Here is a 16788-nt window from a genome sequence, read left to right as displayed (position 1 = left end):
TGCCTCGCGCCCTGTACTGGTTGAGATTGGCTCCAGCAGATAACCGTGACCCTGTGTTAGGATATAGCGGGTTGGAAAATGACTGACTTACCATTTTATATTCTCTTACTGAAAGAGGAGAGGAGAGGTTTTGAGCGTGTACTGATTACACCCCACCGCTCGGCAAAGCGGTCCGAGATCCGAGTACAGCCATACAACGGGTGACACCTCAGCGCCACAATAAGCAGTGCGGGGTGTTTTACAGTGGCTGCAGTGCCAAGCCTGCCACCAACCCCTAAGTTTTCCCCGCATTTCCGAATTTTGGGCAAAAATCAGAATTGGCCATCAAATAACTGGTGAATCAACAAAATATTTTTTTAAACAATCTATCCAAGACTACTGATTTACCTTTGTGAGTAATTTGTTGATTGTTCCAAAGCAGGCATGCGCAACCTTTCCGCTATTGACGGCCGCACTACAGACTTTTTACTTTAATAACGGCCGCACTACAGACTTTTTACTTTAATAACGGCCGCCAGTAAGTCCAAGTAAACTTAATAATGTTTTATGATTTATGTAAAAATTTACAGATTACACATTAAAACAGAGTATGATATATCTGACAATATTCAATTTACTGGTCTACATATGTAAAACAATGTCTACGAAACGTCATATCGGACAAAAAACCTTTACAGCAATTGTTTCAGGAAGTTTGGAAAACATCGCCATTAATGGCTTCCTTGCTCTTGCATGTTTGCAGACAGACTTGCAAAGTCAGGGGACTCGCTGGAGACCATTAGCCGTATTCCAGACTCTAGATTGCTGTCTACCAATCGGGTTCGGTACTTGTTTTTCAGATATTTCATTCTGGAAAACGCTGCTTCGCACATATGATGACCGTTTGCTAATGGCGATAGGCAGTGTATGGACTTAGCCACAAGGCCGTACAGGCGTACACTCCCATTTCCTTCTCAGTTCCATATTGGCTAGCCGCTAGTCACGTGACTTCACATGTACTCCTGGGTGTCAGCCCATTTCAACCGAACTTAATATTCAAGTAAGCAAATCGGCTTTCGGCGTCACCATACCGACCCGGCCGACAAAGATTCCGCGGCGTTGAGACCCCTTACTCGCTGGAGTCCAGAGACCCTACACCTGCACGGCCGCCATTACGTACACTTTAATATACACGTCCACGGCCGCCAAAGTCCTTGCCCACGGCCGCGGCCGTACGGCCGCAGGTTGCGCACAGCTGTTCCAAAGGATAAAAAAAACCTGGAGAAAAATATGTTTGTAAATCAAAGGCCAACTCAGAAAAACTATTTATGAAAATCAGATAACTTTAAAGGTAGTTTACTAATTTTTTAGGGGCGTAACAGCAGAAGCACTGTACTAAGTCTGCGCCGAACTCGTGGTTTCTGTGATTTCTGTAACCCAGCAGATGTCACTATTTTCGAAGCTTCCAGATTGGGTAACGAGAACCACTTCCAGCTTTTTCTATAAAGGCGGGACTCCCAGATTGCGTCACATGCGCAGATTTGCGCGTTTGTTATTTACTTCCGGTGTGGAGAGGTTATACCGCCTCTTCTCTCTTGTTGTCATAATCGTGTGTTTGTTAAGGAAATACACGAAGATGGAGTTGTTTATAAGAGATATATTTAACCAGCTTCATTGTATTCACGTGTCGGAGGGTAGTTCGGTGCGAGATTTAATTCGGTGCGTTGATCAGAAGCAGGTGAGTAACGGGGTTATGACTGTTTATTTTACAAGAAGTGCCTGAAGTCGAGTGATTATCGGCCTTTTCTTTTTAATGCTCATTAGATAGCTGCTTTTCACGGCGGTTTTCTTGAAGTACTCGTGCTGCTGGAATAGGCTGTGCAAGTGGCTCGCAAGTTTATTCTCTTTGGTCTCTGTGACGGCAGAGTTTTTCTTTTAAATTATATCTTTCTTTAGTCATCGTCTTTTTTTTCTTTTGTTTGATTTCAGAAAAATCACAGTAGTGTAGTAGTGCTATATTTACATTTGTAAAAAAAAATTAAAGTAATATTTATTTGTGCCATAGCCTTAAATTCTTAACTTTGTAATTTTTCCTGTTCATTTTTTTTCTGCGGGATATTAAGACTTCAGAACAAATTACTCTCCATGTTAAAAGGTTGTAGCTATTCTAGTGTCGGGCATGCTATCTTCGTAATCCGGTAAATAACCAAAACGCCCGTTAAAAAACCTCCCCTCTTCTTCCTTCGCACCTCCTCCCTGGGTCTTATCATCCAGTCCTACGCTGATTGTAGCTGCGTCTTTTCCAGTTTCTCAAAATCGAGCTGATACTGACTTTGCAAACGAGTAACAAAGGAAATTTCTCAGTCCAATAAAGTTGGTTTTAAAAAGGCTTCGTGTGAAAAGTCAAACCAAAACTATTCACACACGAATAGTTATTACACACGCAGGATAAAAACTAAAAATGATTTTTTTTTTCTTCTACAAGCTTAGCCTTCTGAATGGAGGTTGCATTATTTCTCAAATGCAGACTCGTATATGCTTTACCTGTTACATTCAGTACGTTCAATACGTACGGCACCTTCAATATGGTCAATGGGATACGATATGAAAGTAGTTTGTCGTCCATGCCTTACCAACTGCAAGGCAGATCATAATCTGGGACTCTCTGTAGTTACAGGGACAAGAAATAATTTGAATATTCCATTTCAGTTTAGCTTGTGGGGGATATAACAATCTCCCATAGAGTATGCATTAATATGTAAATAGATACTTTATTAATCCCAAAGGGAAATTCACATAAAATTGTATGTTTGTTGGCAACCATTTTAACATACTGTAACTAAGAAAATACTTCGATCAATTTAACATAACCTTACTAAATAACAAATGGCTCTTACACAGATAATACGCAGTTGCACCTGTTGTTCCCTCCGGAGTACCACTTGGTATCCACTAGAATCACTGCATGTCACACTGATATTGCAATCTGACATGCCAGCTCAACCTGCCAAATATAGCCCACCTTGTTATCCTAGCTTGCCCTTTTTCTCTGCACCCCATTACTATTCAGTTCGGCTCATTATTACGAATGCCTGCCAATTCAGTATGCAACCTTGGGGTGGGGATGGATGACCATCTGTCTGTCCTTCACTGATCATGTTGAAATGGTCAATGGGGGTTGCAGATTTGCTTTATACAGTATTTGCAAGATCAGACTATATCTAACCAAGTATGTATCACATCTCCTGGTCCAGGCATTAGTGTTATCACAACTGGACTACTGCAACTCTCTCATGGTAGGAGTACTGGCATGTGCCACCAAGCTGCTGCAGATGATTCACATCACAGCAGCATATCAGGCTGGCACCTCACTGCTCTCTTCAGATTATTACAGTGGCTTCTTGTAGCAGCACATATTAAATTGGGCACCAGAGATCAGGGGCTTGAGCCACTGAAACCTTCCACTGCCAGATGACATTGCCCAGTTTTTAAACCTGTCCTATGTTTGTATCAGGGCAGTTGCACCTTTTCCATGTTATTAATTAGTTCAAACACCATTTAGCTGTAGGATGATAATGTCAGTTCTTTACAATGATAATATGCAGATTATATTGTTTAATCAGTTGTCTTATCATGTATGCTTGCATAATTGCTTTCCCCTTCCATTTATTTTTTTTGTACTCTTATTAATTATCTAAAGCAGCAGGAGAACAGTGTTTCTGTTGTGTGGTGTGTACAGCATGCCCTGCATTTCACTCAACTTGCATTGGGCCTCCAAGCAACTGTTAGACGAGTAAAAGACTACAATATACAAAATATATAAAGTTCAAGCAACTGCTCTCAAGGTTAAATTCAAAACAGTAAACTAATTTGTTGTTGAAGTCACACAAAACATTCCTGTGTTTTAACATTTTCAGGTTTGTAAATTTGCCAGTGCTATTCATTGGAAAGTTGTAAAACTTTGTACAGTGCAATTTCGTTGAGATATCTGAATGAAAATGCCTCAACACATTTCTTTGAAGAATAAGTATGCTACATCTCAACAAAATTGGTCTATGGGGACTGAGTTGTTTCATGCGGACAGATTGAGCTCAGCTTTCACAATAGGTGCTATGCACGACACATGCAAACACACCAAAAAAAAAAAACCACTTGTGTGTTAATCATGTTAGCGGTTGTCTTCACGTAAGCCCTACTTCATTCATATATTCTCGGCTGCCACGATTCTCCCACGTAGGTGGCAGAGTGGTACCTCTCTTGCCTCTCAGTAAGAAGAACATGGGGTTTATGTCCCAGATCCTCCCTGTATAGAGTCTGCAAAGCACTGTGAGTAGTGAGAAAGTGCTATATAAATGTAAAGAATTATTATTAAGATATATCTGTGGTGGGTGTGGCAACACGCTGTGTCAGTGCATGCTATAACCTCCTCTTCATATGTATGTGCTGTATAGTGTTAGAAGTGCTGAGTAGTGATTAGTGCTGTTACAGCAAAACTTCAGAAACTCTGGTTCAGCTCTTCGCCTGGCTCACTTTTATGTGGTATTTTCAGTTTACCCCTTTGTTTTTATGAGCATCCTCTGGGAACCCCCATTTCTAGGGCCCTATGGAATCCCTATTATTTTCTCAGATTTATTTATTTTTTTTTTACTTTAAGTAGCAACAGGTACAACAAAACAAACAATAGTGAAATGGCATTTTACAATTCCTTTTAATGAAACAGCACATTAGCACAACTGTACCTTATTTTGCAGTTCCATTCATCAGGTAGGAACCCAGATCCTCCATGATGCTGTATGCTGCTAAAATGTCATTAAGATTCAGCTGGTGGTTGTGAAGGGACTGAAGTGCTGCCTGCGAAAAGGTTGAAAAGTTGCAGCTCTTCATAAAGATAACATCTGCCAAAAAGTACTGGTCTCCAGTACCTGTAATTATGCAAATTTTTTCAAATGATTATTAAACCTTAAATGTTTACAGATTGAAAACGTGCGTCATTACATCTGTAGCTTCATCTACAACATATCTTAAAAATAGTTTGTTTTTGCTTTGTAATTAATTAATCCACAAGACCCTAAATCCGGGAATTAAACAGAAAAAAAGAGACTCTCTTTTAAGGGCTTGAGAAGCCTGCTCTTCTGCCCAGGTTTGTAGGTGCTGAGTTTATAATGGAAGAGTCAAATGTGGACCTTGCGTGCCTCGTCACCACGAGGCAAAACATTCATTAAATCCAAGAACATCGTTGTTACTTATTTAAAGGGAACCTGTTAACAACCAGTGCTGTTCACTAATAACATTTTTTCTACGGGAAAGACTGTTAATACCAGTTAAATATAATTTCATGTACAGTTAGAACTGACTACATAAAAGAATTACCATACAGCCAAATGTTTAATCACATATCAATATGCTCTCCGCTATCAGTGGTTTCATCAACTACAATATACATTTTATTGTCACAAATCTTTAGAAGAATGGCGTCCATATGTTGTTCAAAGACATGAGACAAATGAGTTTGATGAAGACTGCTTATTTACTGGCAGCGCACCTCCTTGTTTATAATGCTTAATAAAGAAAGGATGCATCTTCATTATTTTTTCGAGCGTTATGTCTGACTCGCCAAAGTATCTTCATGTCCAGTCTATGGTATGCTGGCAAAACTTGCAGAAAAGTTGTTGTCCAGGTTCGTAAAAGTCGCCGGGATATTTTTGTGCCCTCAATTTTGCAGTTAAGCTTTTTTTATTTATTTATTTTTTATTTTTTTTATTATAAATGTAGTTTGGGTATCTGAAACTGCTAGCTTCGACATTTCTGTTTCGTAAAGCTGGCTAATTCACATGCCTTTAACGAGAAAACCTACAGGAAGCACTCACAAACAGAGGCACGACTGAATTTCTACAAAGAATTGCATTCAATTGAAAAACAACAAACTAGAAAATAGTATCTGGATGATAATACTACAGATTATACAATCTTTTAATTTGTTGGGAAGTTTTATAAAGTCACCCCTTCAGTCTCTAAATTCCACACATTACCGCTTTTAAATCTAAAATCTGTTTTTATGTGTCAATTCCATGATTCCGCATCGCAGAAATCATAGGGCCCTACATTTCCTACACATACGAAATGTAAAATGTACCGTATTTGGTAGGGTGAGTTGAGTTAGTGGTCATATACAGTGTATGTTCAGTGTGTCCTAAAATGGACATGCAACTCAAAGCTTTCTTCCCATATTTTGGCCATATCTTGGTTAAAAAGAAAACAGAAATTTGGAAAAGTGTCAGCACAGCTGTAAATATGATATACCGGCCCAAGATCCGTTTCTTGTGTGATGCTACCTGGGAAATGAGAATTTTAAGTTTCATTCCTGCTGTATAACTTACTGTACCATTGAAGACCTAAATAATCGAAGAGTATGCACTTTGAAGGTCTATTTAAGTTCGTTTTTTAAGTTTATGGGGTCTTTATTGACAGTTTTGACTGTTTTTAAAGTTTAATGGGGTATTACTTCTGAGATCATTTTATGAAAGTATAAACTTTAAAATTAAGTTCTATGTACAGACTAGCATTTCATAAGGTATGACTTTTTTGATTCAAAGTTTACATTTTTCAGGTTATTCCAGCTTCGGATTTTTATATTAAGCGCAATGGAAAACTTGCAGCAGAAGAAGAACAGGTCCGGAGAGGACAAGTATATTCTCTGGAACCTCGAATATTTGGTGGAAAGGGAGGTGAGCTAATAATATGCAAGTTATACTGTTTAAACATTTCAGTCCAGATTCAGATCTTATGGCTTTATTAAAAAGTAATGTACAGGTTAATGGAAAAAGAGATAAAGTTGTATCAAAAGTAAAGTTTAATAGTTGGTCAATTTAAAACTCATCAGGATTATACTGTATATCAAACAATTGTGTTTTCCTGCCTTGAGTTCAGCGCTGCTAGGAAAGATTCCAGTCCCCAGTGGACATGTATCAGAATAAACTGATTATGAAAATGAATAAACAAATGGATTAATTATCTCCTTGTTCCAGGATTTGGATCAATGCTTAGAGCCCTAGGTGCCCAGATTGAGAAGACCACCAATAGGGAAGCTTGTCGTGATCTCAGTGGTAGGCGTCTCCGGGATGTTAATCATGAGAAAGAGTAAGTAAGAAATTAAATTATAATAATTAATGCATCTGCTTTGTTTCTGCTAGCTTACTCAGTTTTATTGTAGCAAGGTGCATCTTACTGTCATGACTGATTTATGTTGATATTCTAGGCAGTAGCTCAGGAGTGGTGGGATTTGTAGCAGCTCCAGTTTGTGATAACTCTGTGACTAAATGCTATGTTGAATTGTTCTGCTGCTCCTGAAATGGTAATTTCAAAATTCAAGTCTATGTTCTAAGTATTATTTATTTATTTATTTTTAGCCAATATGCTTTGTAATCATAGGATAGCACAAACTACCTTTCAGCAGATATTTCAGGACATTTTTTTTTTTTTCTTTTTGGTACTCTGTGGTGTGGGGGCGTCTGAATTTTTCAGACTTAGTCTCTTGATATAAAAAAAGAAGGTTAAGCAGAAATAAACATAACAGAAAAGATAATTTTCAATAATGAGCAGCAAGTACATTTGTTCAGCAATCAGTAAGGTAGTACATGCACACTAGATGCTCTTCTTTAAGCCCCCAACTCTCAAGTGTCTTTCAGTTTCTTTTCAGTGCCGGGGAACTCAAGATTGTGATCCTCAAAGTATGAGGTTGCTATCATTTACTTACTAATTTATAGTCCTCATGAATATAGTATAAAGTGAAGCTTATATATGGTTCATTTGTACGGCTTGAACATAAATCTGTTGTACATGCAAAATTGATTTAACCCTCTCAGTGTCTTCTGGTCAAATATGATTGGTTTTGTGTTTGAAATAAATAAAAGCAATCTGTTTATTATTCTTTGCGACTTTCCCTAAATTTCCCCAAAATTTAAAAAAAGAAAAAAAAGTAAAATAAATGAAAATCCCATAATTTTGAGCTGCTTCTAAAAATGTTTTACCTTGCTATGTCTTTCATGTAAGTTTTGACCCATCATTGGCTTTATTGGACTTTCAGCTGCGTTTAGGATAGCTTGTTTGCTTACATCCATTAAACATCTCAAATGGCAGCTTTTTTTCTAGAAAATGTGAAGGTATTTAGCAAAATGGCTTAACTTTTCAAAAAGCAAAAAATTTCTGCATGCCCTTGGAGTCAATTTTGACCCGTTTTTTGAGTTTCTTGGTTTTTCATCTGCATTAACAGTACAGGGTTGTTCACAAATATAAAAACAACCTAGTTGTAATTTTCAGTTCTGATCATTTGTCTAATGAGTTAAGATAGCCAGCCAATATAATGTGGCTTGGGGCGAAGAATTTGATGTCCAGGACACTTAAAGGGTGACAGAATCTGGTCAAAAATACCTGGAAGGCATGTGAACACATTGTGAGGGTTAATCTTTAGCATCTGCCTGTGAATGACTTGATAATTGTAGATTGCTTTAAAATTGGTTTTACTTTTGAGTTTTGCTTCATGTCAAAAGCTGTCGCAGCTTCCCTTTTTATATTATCATTGTGGCCGAGGCTTGAGGTGATCAAAAGGTTGTTTATGTTGTCACTCTTGGCAGTGAGATTTAGTTTACACAATTTACAAATTTATTATATTAATCTAAGTTATAATTCACATTAATACCACTAATGTAAAAGGACCTAAAGCCATTAAGAGTTTTTTTTTTTTTTTTTTTTTTTTTTTTTTAATAGTATTGTCAGGAAGAGTATCAAGTGTGTGTTTCGTTTTGTTTTTTTCACTTTTTCATTATATCTTACAATACATGTAATATATGAGCAATATCTTGTAAGATTTATCCAATGAAAAATATAGGTGCAGGAATTGTGATGCAAGAAGAATAAGTTCAAAACTATAGTTAATTTTACATGATTTTGAGCCATCTTGGATTCCTTGAATTGAATGGGGAAGTGGCTACTTACTTCAGGGCTGTCAGATTGACAATATTGTAATATGCTCTCAATCTGATGGACTTGATGTTCAGCATATCAGATTTCAAACTTGCAGAACAATGTAAAAGTGTTTCAGGTCTTCTTTCTCTCTAGTCAGTGCTACAAAAAGTTGCTTTTTGTTCTAGGATGGCAGAGTGGATGAAAAAACAAGCAGAGAGAGAGGCTGAGAAGGAACAAAGAAGACTTGAACGTTTGAAACGCAAATTGACAGATCCCAAACATTACTTCACTGATTCCAGCTACCAACAACAGTGTCATGATTTGTCAGAGAGACTAGAGGACTCTGTGCTAAAGGGTAAATGTGTATTGATTTGTTATGTATTCATTGTTTGTTTAGTTTAGATTGTAGTCCTTTGAGTTTTGAAACTGCACAATATTTGCATACACGATACACCTACATATTTTTTTAACCAATGCTGCATAGCTTTGCTAGTTGATTCCTTTATAAAATATATTCTATTGATAAGTTTCTCAAATTTAGCTAGTTTACCCTTTAATAAAATAGTTTAAAACACCACTACAATATTCTGTTCTGTGGACTTAATTTCTTAATTCTTCAAACCCAAAAGTAGAGGCTTCAGTGTGCTAGTGGTGTTAATCTTAATCAGAATTAAATATTACAGCTGCTGTCCTGTGGTTGTTGGCCATTTGTATTTTGCTCTGTCCTGAAAGTTTGTGTATTAGTACGTAAAAATCCCAAACTTGTTGGCGATTACAATAATTAGAAGTAAAAAAATACCTTGTCGAACATGCAACCTAAATATTTTTGTTTTTAATCCCACAGACTATAACCATATTTTGCCTGTTAAAAGTTGCATGTATATAATATGACATACAAGCTGGATCAGACAGTAATATTATGACATTAAAAATAGACTTTGGTGCAGATATTTACAATGATTTATAAAGTATCTACCATGAAGTCTTCAAATTTATAGTGATTCACCCAGACTTAAAAATTTCAGAGTTTCTGATAACAATATGAATTGTTAGAATAATCTGTGCTTTCTAGTACATTTCTTTCGTTATTTTAGTTCATCATTACAGCATCTCGGTGGTTCATAGTTGGACACTGCTAATAAAATGACAGTGTCACATACAGTGAGAAAATTTAGTCTTTGAATTTGTTTAGCAGTCTCTTGTGATACATTTGTGGATTGCTTATTGATCAGTAACTTTTGTTTAGCAGTTGAAATTGTGTTGATAAAATGTTGCTGTTTTTTGCAATCACAAGATGCCAGTTGCAGAGAGAATGCTGTAGTGTAAGAAAGGTAGTTGGGAATTATGTATGTGCATAATTGTGCACTTTGTTTTGCATTCTATGTATAATCAATATGAGAGAGACTGGATGTAGCACCCACTCAAGCTGTTACATTTCAAGTAGTGTAAAATCATTCTATTTCAAAGACTGCAAAAATTAGACATCATTGTTTTTCACTTGATTTTGACAAACCGTTCATTTGCAAGTAAGTGAAAATGTCCAGTCATTAATAAAACATTACTAATTCTTAAAATGGTCAATCGGCAACAATTTAAATTATTGCATGGGAGATAACTGCAAATACATGGCATTTCTGTGCTAGTAACAACGATTTGCAAAAATGAAATTAAAAACACTGACACCATTCCAACACTAAATAATAAGATTCAAAGTAAAACTGAAACATCCTAGTTTACACACAAGGCACTTTCCAAATATATTTTCTTCTGATGCACTTTCCAGACCACTGCTTGTGCATTATTTTTAAGTCTCAACTCCTTTCAACCCAACACACACCAAAAATTATTGTTAATATTGAAGCTATTCAGCATGCTATAGTCTAATGTGGCCCCACACCATAACCAGCGGTGCTACTTAGGGGTCTGTGCCGTCAAGGTGGTTTTGAAATCAAGTGCCATCTTTTAAGGTAAACATAATTTGAGAATACCTATTTTCATTTGTTAAAACAGTCCTGGTGTAATCCTTTTACATATCAACTAGTACACACAAATGTAAACTAAAACCTATATTAAATCACTTTTTATTAGTAGTTTCGCAACTTACAGAATAATTTTAAATCGCAATCACAAAATGATGCAAAACAGGCACTTGCATAACACCTTCTAAACCAAGTTGTTTATCAATATAAAAATCTTTTCATGGGTTGGTTTTTAACCAAAAACAACACAAACTTTTTCAAATAATTTTAAAATCAGTGTTTGAATGTTGCTGAAATTAAAAGGTGAAATATCTGTCAGATGATCAAAACCAAGGTTTACATCTAGTGGATGATTTCTGTGCCTTAAACTGTATGAGGTTTTTAATCGGTCAAGGCCGTTTTCCTTCAAATGAACTTGGTAGTTGGATGTAAGTCTTGACATTGACAGCAGTTTATTAGCAAAATAATTATCTGCCTCATAGCAACTGTATATACATAAGCTATATCTTCACATTGCCTACTTCCATCCATCCATCCATTTTCCAACCCGCTGAATCCGAACACAGGGTCACGGGGGTCTGCTGGAGCCAATCCCAGCCAACACAGTGCACAAGGCAGGAAACAATCCTGGGCAGGGTGCCAACCCACCGCAGGACACACACAAACACACCCACACACCAAGCACACACTAGGGCCAATTTAGAAACGCCAATCCACCTAACCTGCATGTCTTTGGACTGTGGGAGGAAACCGGAGCGCCCGGAGGAAACCCACGCAGACACGGGGAGAACATGCAAACTCCACGCAGGGAGGACCCGGGAAGCGAACCCAGGTCCCCAGGTCTCCCAACTGCGAGGCAGCAGCGCTACCCACTGCGCCACCGTGCCGCCCCATTGCCTACTTGTTGCAGTTATATTCATAGTTTAAGCTACTAAAGATGCACTAAAGGTGATTTGGAAACACTGAGTAAGCCTGTGCAGTTTTATAGCATTTGGCATATTTAGCAGTGATGTATCACTGAGAATGAATATAATCACAGCCCACTGGTGCTTTTGTTTATATATGGGTATGCTTGGGAAGACTTAAACATTCCTAATTAATTTTGCTAGAAAAAATAAGTTGTTAAGTGGTATTCATGTAGCAAGTAAAATGAAAGCAAAATGCTGAAGTTGAGCATGTTCACTCTTAACTTATTACATTGAACCTATTCCTTCCCAGAGCTGCTTGCCAGTTTACACGCCCACATGTTGTTTCCTGTGAATTATGTCTCTTTGTATGAGCCTCTTTTATTATGATTATTGACTGTGTTTTCCTAGTTGTGATAAGCTGATTATTTTTTTTCCTGTTCACTGATACCAATTTAGACTTCCAGCACTTCAGTAAATAAACACTTTACAAATAATCACATGGCTATCAATCATTATGTGATTTAAACAATTCTCACATTTTTTGAAGGATTTTAATTTTGTTTTGTAAAATCATCTGATTGTAGGCATGCAAGCATCCTCTAGTGGTTTAGTAATGGCAGAAGAAGGACCAAGCAAAAAGAAGCCAAACCTCGACAAAACAGAGAAACCAAGCAAGAATAAATGTTTTTGGTAAGCATTTATTTGGAGAAGTGGGAAAGTGTTGTAATAAATTGTTTATTAAAATGTGAATTATTGTGTGGATGACCCAAATAATACATTTTTTTTAACCTTTTTAAAGCATTGTTTTAGGCTATCACTTGTAAATCTCCAACAATTAAATACACAAAGGCTAGTACATGTATGTTATGTTCAACATGGTACTTTCAGAATTCTGTTTCTGGATCTGTTTAATTGTGTTCATTTGTGAGATCTGTAACCAGTTCTGCAGCTAACTAATGTAAAGTGCTGCATGTAGGAGAAAATCATACAGAGGAATGTGAATTAAAATGTGCTTAATGGAAAGTTGGACCTTTTAGAGCAGCGTTTCTCAATCTTTAAGTACTTGCGACCCGAGTTTTCATAACAGTTTTAATCGTGCCCCCCTAACGTTTTTTTGAAAGGAGCCCACTAATACCAATTTGTTCTTTTTTAATTAATGATATATCATAGATGCATATTTTATTATACCTACTTAACTTTTATCGACATTTATCTAACTCTATATTTATTTTTCTAGTATCAGAATGTAGTTTAACTTAATTTGTTTTGGTTTCAATAGATGTATTTTTCATATTTTCGATTCTTGTTTTTTTTTCACATCTTCGCGCCCCCCTTTTTGTTTTTTTGTGCCCCCCTAGGGGGGCCCGCCCCACAGTTTGAGAACCACTGTTTTAGAGCAAGGCTGTTAACCTGCAATTGCTGAGCGCTTTGAGTAGTGAGAAAAGTGATATATAAATGCAAAGAATTATAATAATAATAATAAGTTGAAATGGTTTATATGAAAAGCATTTTTTCAGATTCTATTTTTGAAAGTTTTAAAGGTAATCTTTCTATAATGTTTGTACTCATTCTTGTCTGTGGATATTTCACATCTTTCATTAATATTTCTCAGGACAGGAATTGATGGCCTTGAGGATTCTGCAGGTTCAGATGATAGCCTCGGCAGTGACAATGAAGAATTTCCCTCAAAATGTAGGGCAAGTCTAGGAGAAACAAGCCCAGAAAGTAACGGAACAGAAAGTGAGTGTTCACTTAAAAATGAAAGTGAGGTCGAAACATCAAGCATGCCTTGTAGCTCCTTGGCAGAGAACTACTTGGAAAGTAAAACAGAAAACAAAGACTCCCCTGCAACAATAGCAGAAGAAACACAGCCTGATGAAGAATTGCAACATGTTGTAAAAAGCGAATCGCCGGTTGTGCAGGAGGAGAAAGATGAGGACCAAGTCAGCCAGGTTCAGAGTAGTCAGGAAAAGGAAGAAGCTTCTGCATCCCTGCCTGAGGTAAGTATTGGTCAGATATGGTAGATGCACTTTAATAGCTGGCTTTAGCTAGTTGAAGATCATGGATGTTTTTCCTTTTTTTTTCTCTCAGATCATAAGCAAGGCTGCTTCAGTATATCAAAGTGATAAAAGTGCAGTTGCTACCAGCACAGGGCATGAAGATATTTTGAAAATGGCGGTAAGTAACTGCTAGGTGTTTAACACTCGTATTTGTTTATGTTGAGCCCTTCAGGTTGTTCCTGTTTCGAGTATCCAGCTGGGTCATATTTTAGAGCAGCTGGTCCTCATGGTTTCGCTATATGTAAGCCGTTTCCTGCAAGGAGCTTTGGCTCCACACGTGGGCCAGGTCCAATGCTAATAAGTCTCATTCCAGAAAGTTGAACCTCTTGCGATGCCACCTCAAGGCCTCAATAGTGAGAAAATAATCACAACACAGCTTAATCATGACACTACTAATGAAAGTTTATACTTGTAAGATGATTCTTTAATACAAGACAACATACATATCCACAGCGAGGCTCTTTTTGGATATCCTAGACAAGTTCACAGTGTAGCAGTTAGCGGAGTTGTTCTCTAGAGATGTCGTAGGATGTGCAGCATGTCTTCCTTGGACACCACAGAGCTGAGCATATGGCAGATTGTGTGCATTTTAATTTGCTGGGAGGATTAGATAAACCAACAATATGTTGCATTGAGCTGCTAATTTACCTTTTTCATCAAAAGTAACTGGCTGATATCACTGCAGTAGTTGGAGATAAAGCTGATGGCCAGCTATGGTGGCACTCGCTCCACCTGCTTGCGTATTTCCAGCTTCGGACCTTTTTGGAGCTTGCACAGTATGCTTTATTGATTCAGTCAAGCGAGGCTAATTAGTTTCGTAAAGGTGGGGTGTGTAATGAAAATAAAGTAACAAACATTGACAGAATTGGCAAGCTTGAGATTGGTGTGTTGGTATGAAAGAGGCACGTGCTGCTGGCCCATATTTTTTTTTTTTTTTCTTTGCAACTTGGAGTCTTTTTCAAAACTATAAGACATTTTATATATTAATACCTTTGCTATGTGGATTTAAATGCTTGAATAGTGGAATAGCATTGTCACTGCTAAAATGAGTCTGAAGTGCTTTATTATACAGCTTCAGATTAATTTTCTGAAATGTAATATTTGGTGATTGAGTAGAAGTTGCAGAATAAAAATTTCATTTACATAATCTATTTATTTTTTTTCTGTTTTAGACTGATGCCCCCCTGGACTTAATGACAATAAGCTCTGTCTCAGACCTGGAATCCTTGGGACTGGAGAGACTCAAGGTGGAGTTAACGAAACTTGGACTGAAATGTGGAGGGTCTCTGCAGGAGAGGGCCGCCAGGCTCTTCTCAGTCAGAGGGCTTAGTAAGGACCAGATCAACCCAGCTCTTTTTGCCAAGCCTGGAAAGGCAAAAATGAAGCAAAACAAGTAGCTGGCCACCATATTTTATCCAATAGATTGTTATATTTTTAAACATATTTACAGGTGTAGAAAATAAAGGACCCGTCTCCTTTAAAGGTGTGTTTTGGTTTGTCGCTGATTAGACTGAGGGGAAAAGTCCGTGTCTCTGTCCCAACCTGGAGAAGTTGGACAGCATTGTTCGATTTGAATTCTTCGTCTTGGAGCCCCCCTACCTTTTTAGAGGATGGTCATGTGAAATTTCTGACTTGCATTTCTTGTTCATCTCACAGCAGGAGAATGCAGCATTAGCTGCGGTGGTCTCTGTGTTTTTCTGCAAGTGTTGTCTGAACAAGAAGCAGTTTGAAGGAGGACTGTAATTCAAAAGCCCCAGGAATGAGCAGTTGTGGTGCTTCTTTGTGTCTGGGGTCCAGCACTGATGCCCACATGTGATACGTTTTCATGGCTTATAATGATTTGGGACAATAACTCGGTGTTTGACTAGGAGCCACATCCCTTTTTCTAGACATCCTTTTCTCTGTAAACCAAGAACTTGTCAGCGTTTTTCTTATCCATGTCCGATAATAGATACATGCAACATAATAATGAAAACTAGAAAGTATAATAAGAAAAACAAACAATGCAACGTAATAATATAGGTCGGCCCTTGTGATTTGCAGATCCGCCTATTTGTAGCTTTGTCATAAATAAATGATGGAAATTGTTCTGTGAGTTTTGCAACCTATTGAGGAAAACTGCAGACCACACTGAATCGGCGCTACTTAAATGGCCAGCAAATCCCAGCAACTTCAGGAATACATTGGGGGGAAGGACTGCTGGGTGAAACCAGATGAAGCCCAACTGGTAATAGGGAGTCATAAATTCATTGGTTGTCTTTTTGTTTCATCATTGCAATTGCAACCATCGGATTGGACTTTTCTGTGGATTTATGTTCTTGTCCTGTGCCCATTGTTTGTTTGGTGTTTGGTTTTTTTTTTTTCTTTTGTCTGGGGACTTCTGCAAATCTTCACTTTCTGTACATTGGCATCACGGTAAGACCAAACTTTATATAACGTTCAGGAGGCTGTTACAGAGGATTTGCATTTCACCATCATGTACATATGTGAAACTGAACTGGGTCTCGAGTGTTTGTTTTGTGTTGAGTACTTTGTTGAATTTCTTTTGTATCTGTAATATTAATCATTTGTGTAAACACAATTTATGTTACATTTTGTATAAAGTTACAATTAACTAAAGAGCTGTGGAACTATGCACTTTGTCTGATGGAACAGCACACATCTTTGCCTTGGAAGCCTCACCTCACCCAGCGCCGTCTTACCAGCATCATAGGCTCCTGGGCAAAGTAGTGTGCTTGGGCCCCTGTTTTGACAGCGAAACAAACATATGTACAGTTATGGACAGAGACAACTTTTTTCTAATTTTGGTTCTGTACATTACCACAATGAATTTTAAATGAAACAACTCAGATACAGTTGAAGTGCAGACTTTCAGCTTTAATTCAGTGGGGTGAACAAAAC

The 16788-nt window shown here is 37.5% G+C and overlaps 1 protein-coding gene across 1 annotated transcript; it reads left to right on the top strand.

The window, feature by feature from the left end:
• The first annotated feature begins 1533 nt into the window (after positions 1-1533).
• Positions 1534-16506, top strand: sde2 (SDE2 telomere maintenance homolog (S. pombe)). The gene is made up of 8 exons (XM_028820593.2): positions 1534-1717; positions 6587-6704; positions 7005-7116; positions 9126-9295; positions 12412-12517; positions 13440-13827; positions 13919-14005; positions 15060-16506. The coding sequence occupies exons 1-8, from the start codon at positions 1616-1618 to the stop codon at positions 15282-15284; spliced, it is 1308 nt and encodes a 435-aa protein (XP_028676426.1). The 5' UTR covers positions 1534-1615; the 3' UTR covers positions 15285-16506.
• The last annotated feature ends 282 nt before the right edge of the window (positions 16507-16788 follow it).

This window comes from Erpetoichthys calabaricus, chromosome 15, assembly GCF_900747795.2.
Source record: "Erpetoichthys calabaricus chromosome 15, fErpCal1.3, whole genome shotgun sequence".
Classification (NCBI taxonomy): domain Eukaryota; kingdom Metazoa; phylum Chordata; class Cladistia; order Polypteriformes; family Polypteridae; genus Erpetoichthys; species Erpetoichthys calabaricus.
This window is presented reverse-complemented; position numbering and strand designations above follow the sequence as displayed.

Coding starts and splice junctions, on each gene's coding strand:
- sde2 (XM_028820593.2), top strand. CDS start 1,616: ATGGAGTTGTTTATAAGAGATATATTTAACCAGCTTCATTGTATTCAC. Junction 9,296..12,411: donor AGAGGACTCTGTGCTAAAGG/GTAAATGTGTAT, acceptor ATCTGATTGTAG/GCATGCAAGCATCCTCTAGT. Junction 12,518..13,439: donor AGCAAGAATAAATGTTTTTG/GTAAGCATTTAT, acceptor AATATTTCTCAG/GACAGGAATTGATGGCCTTG.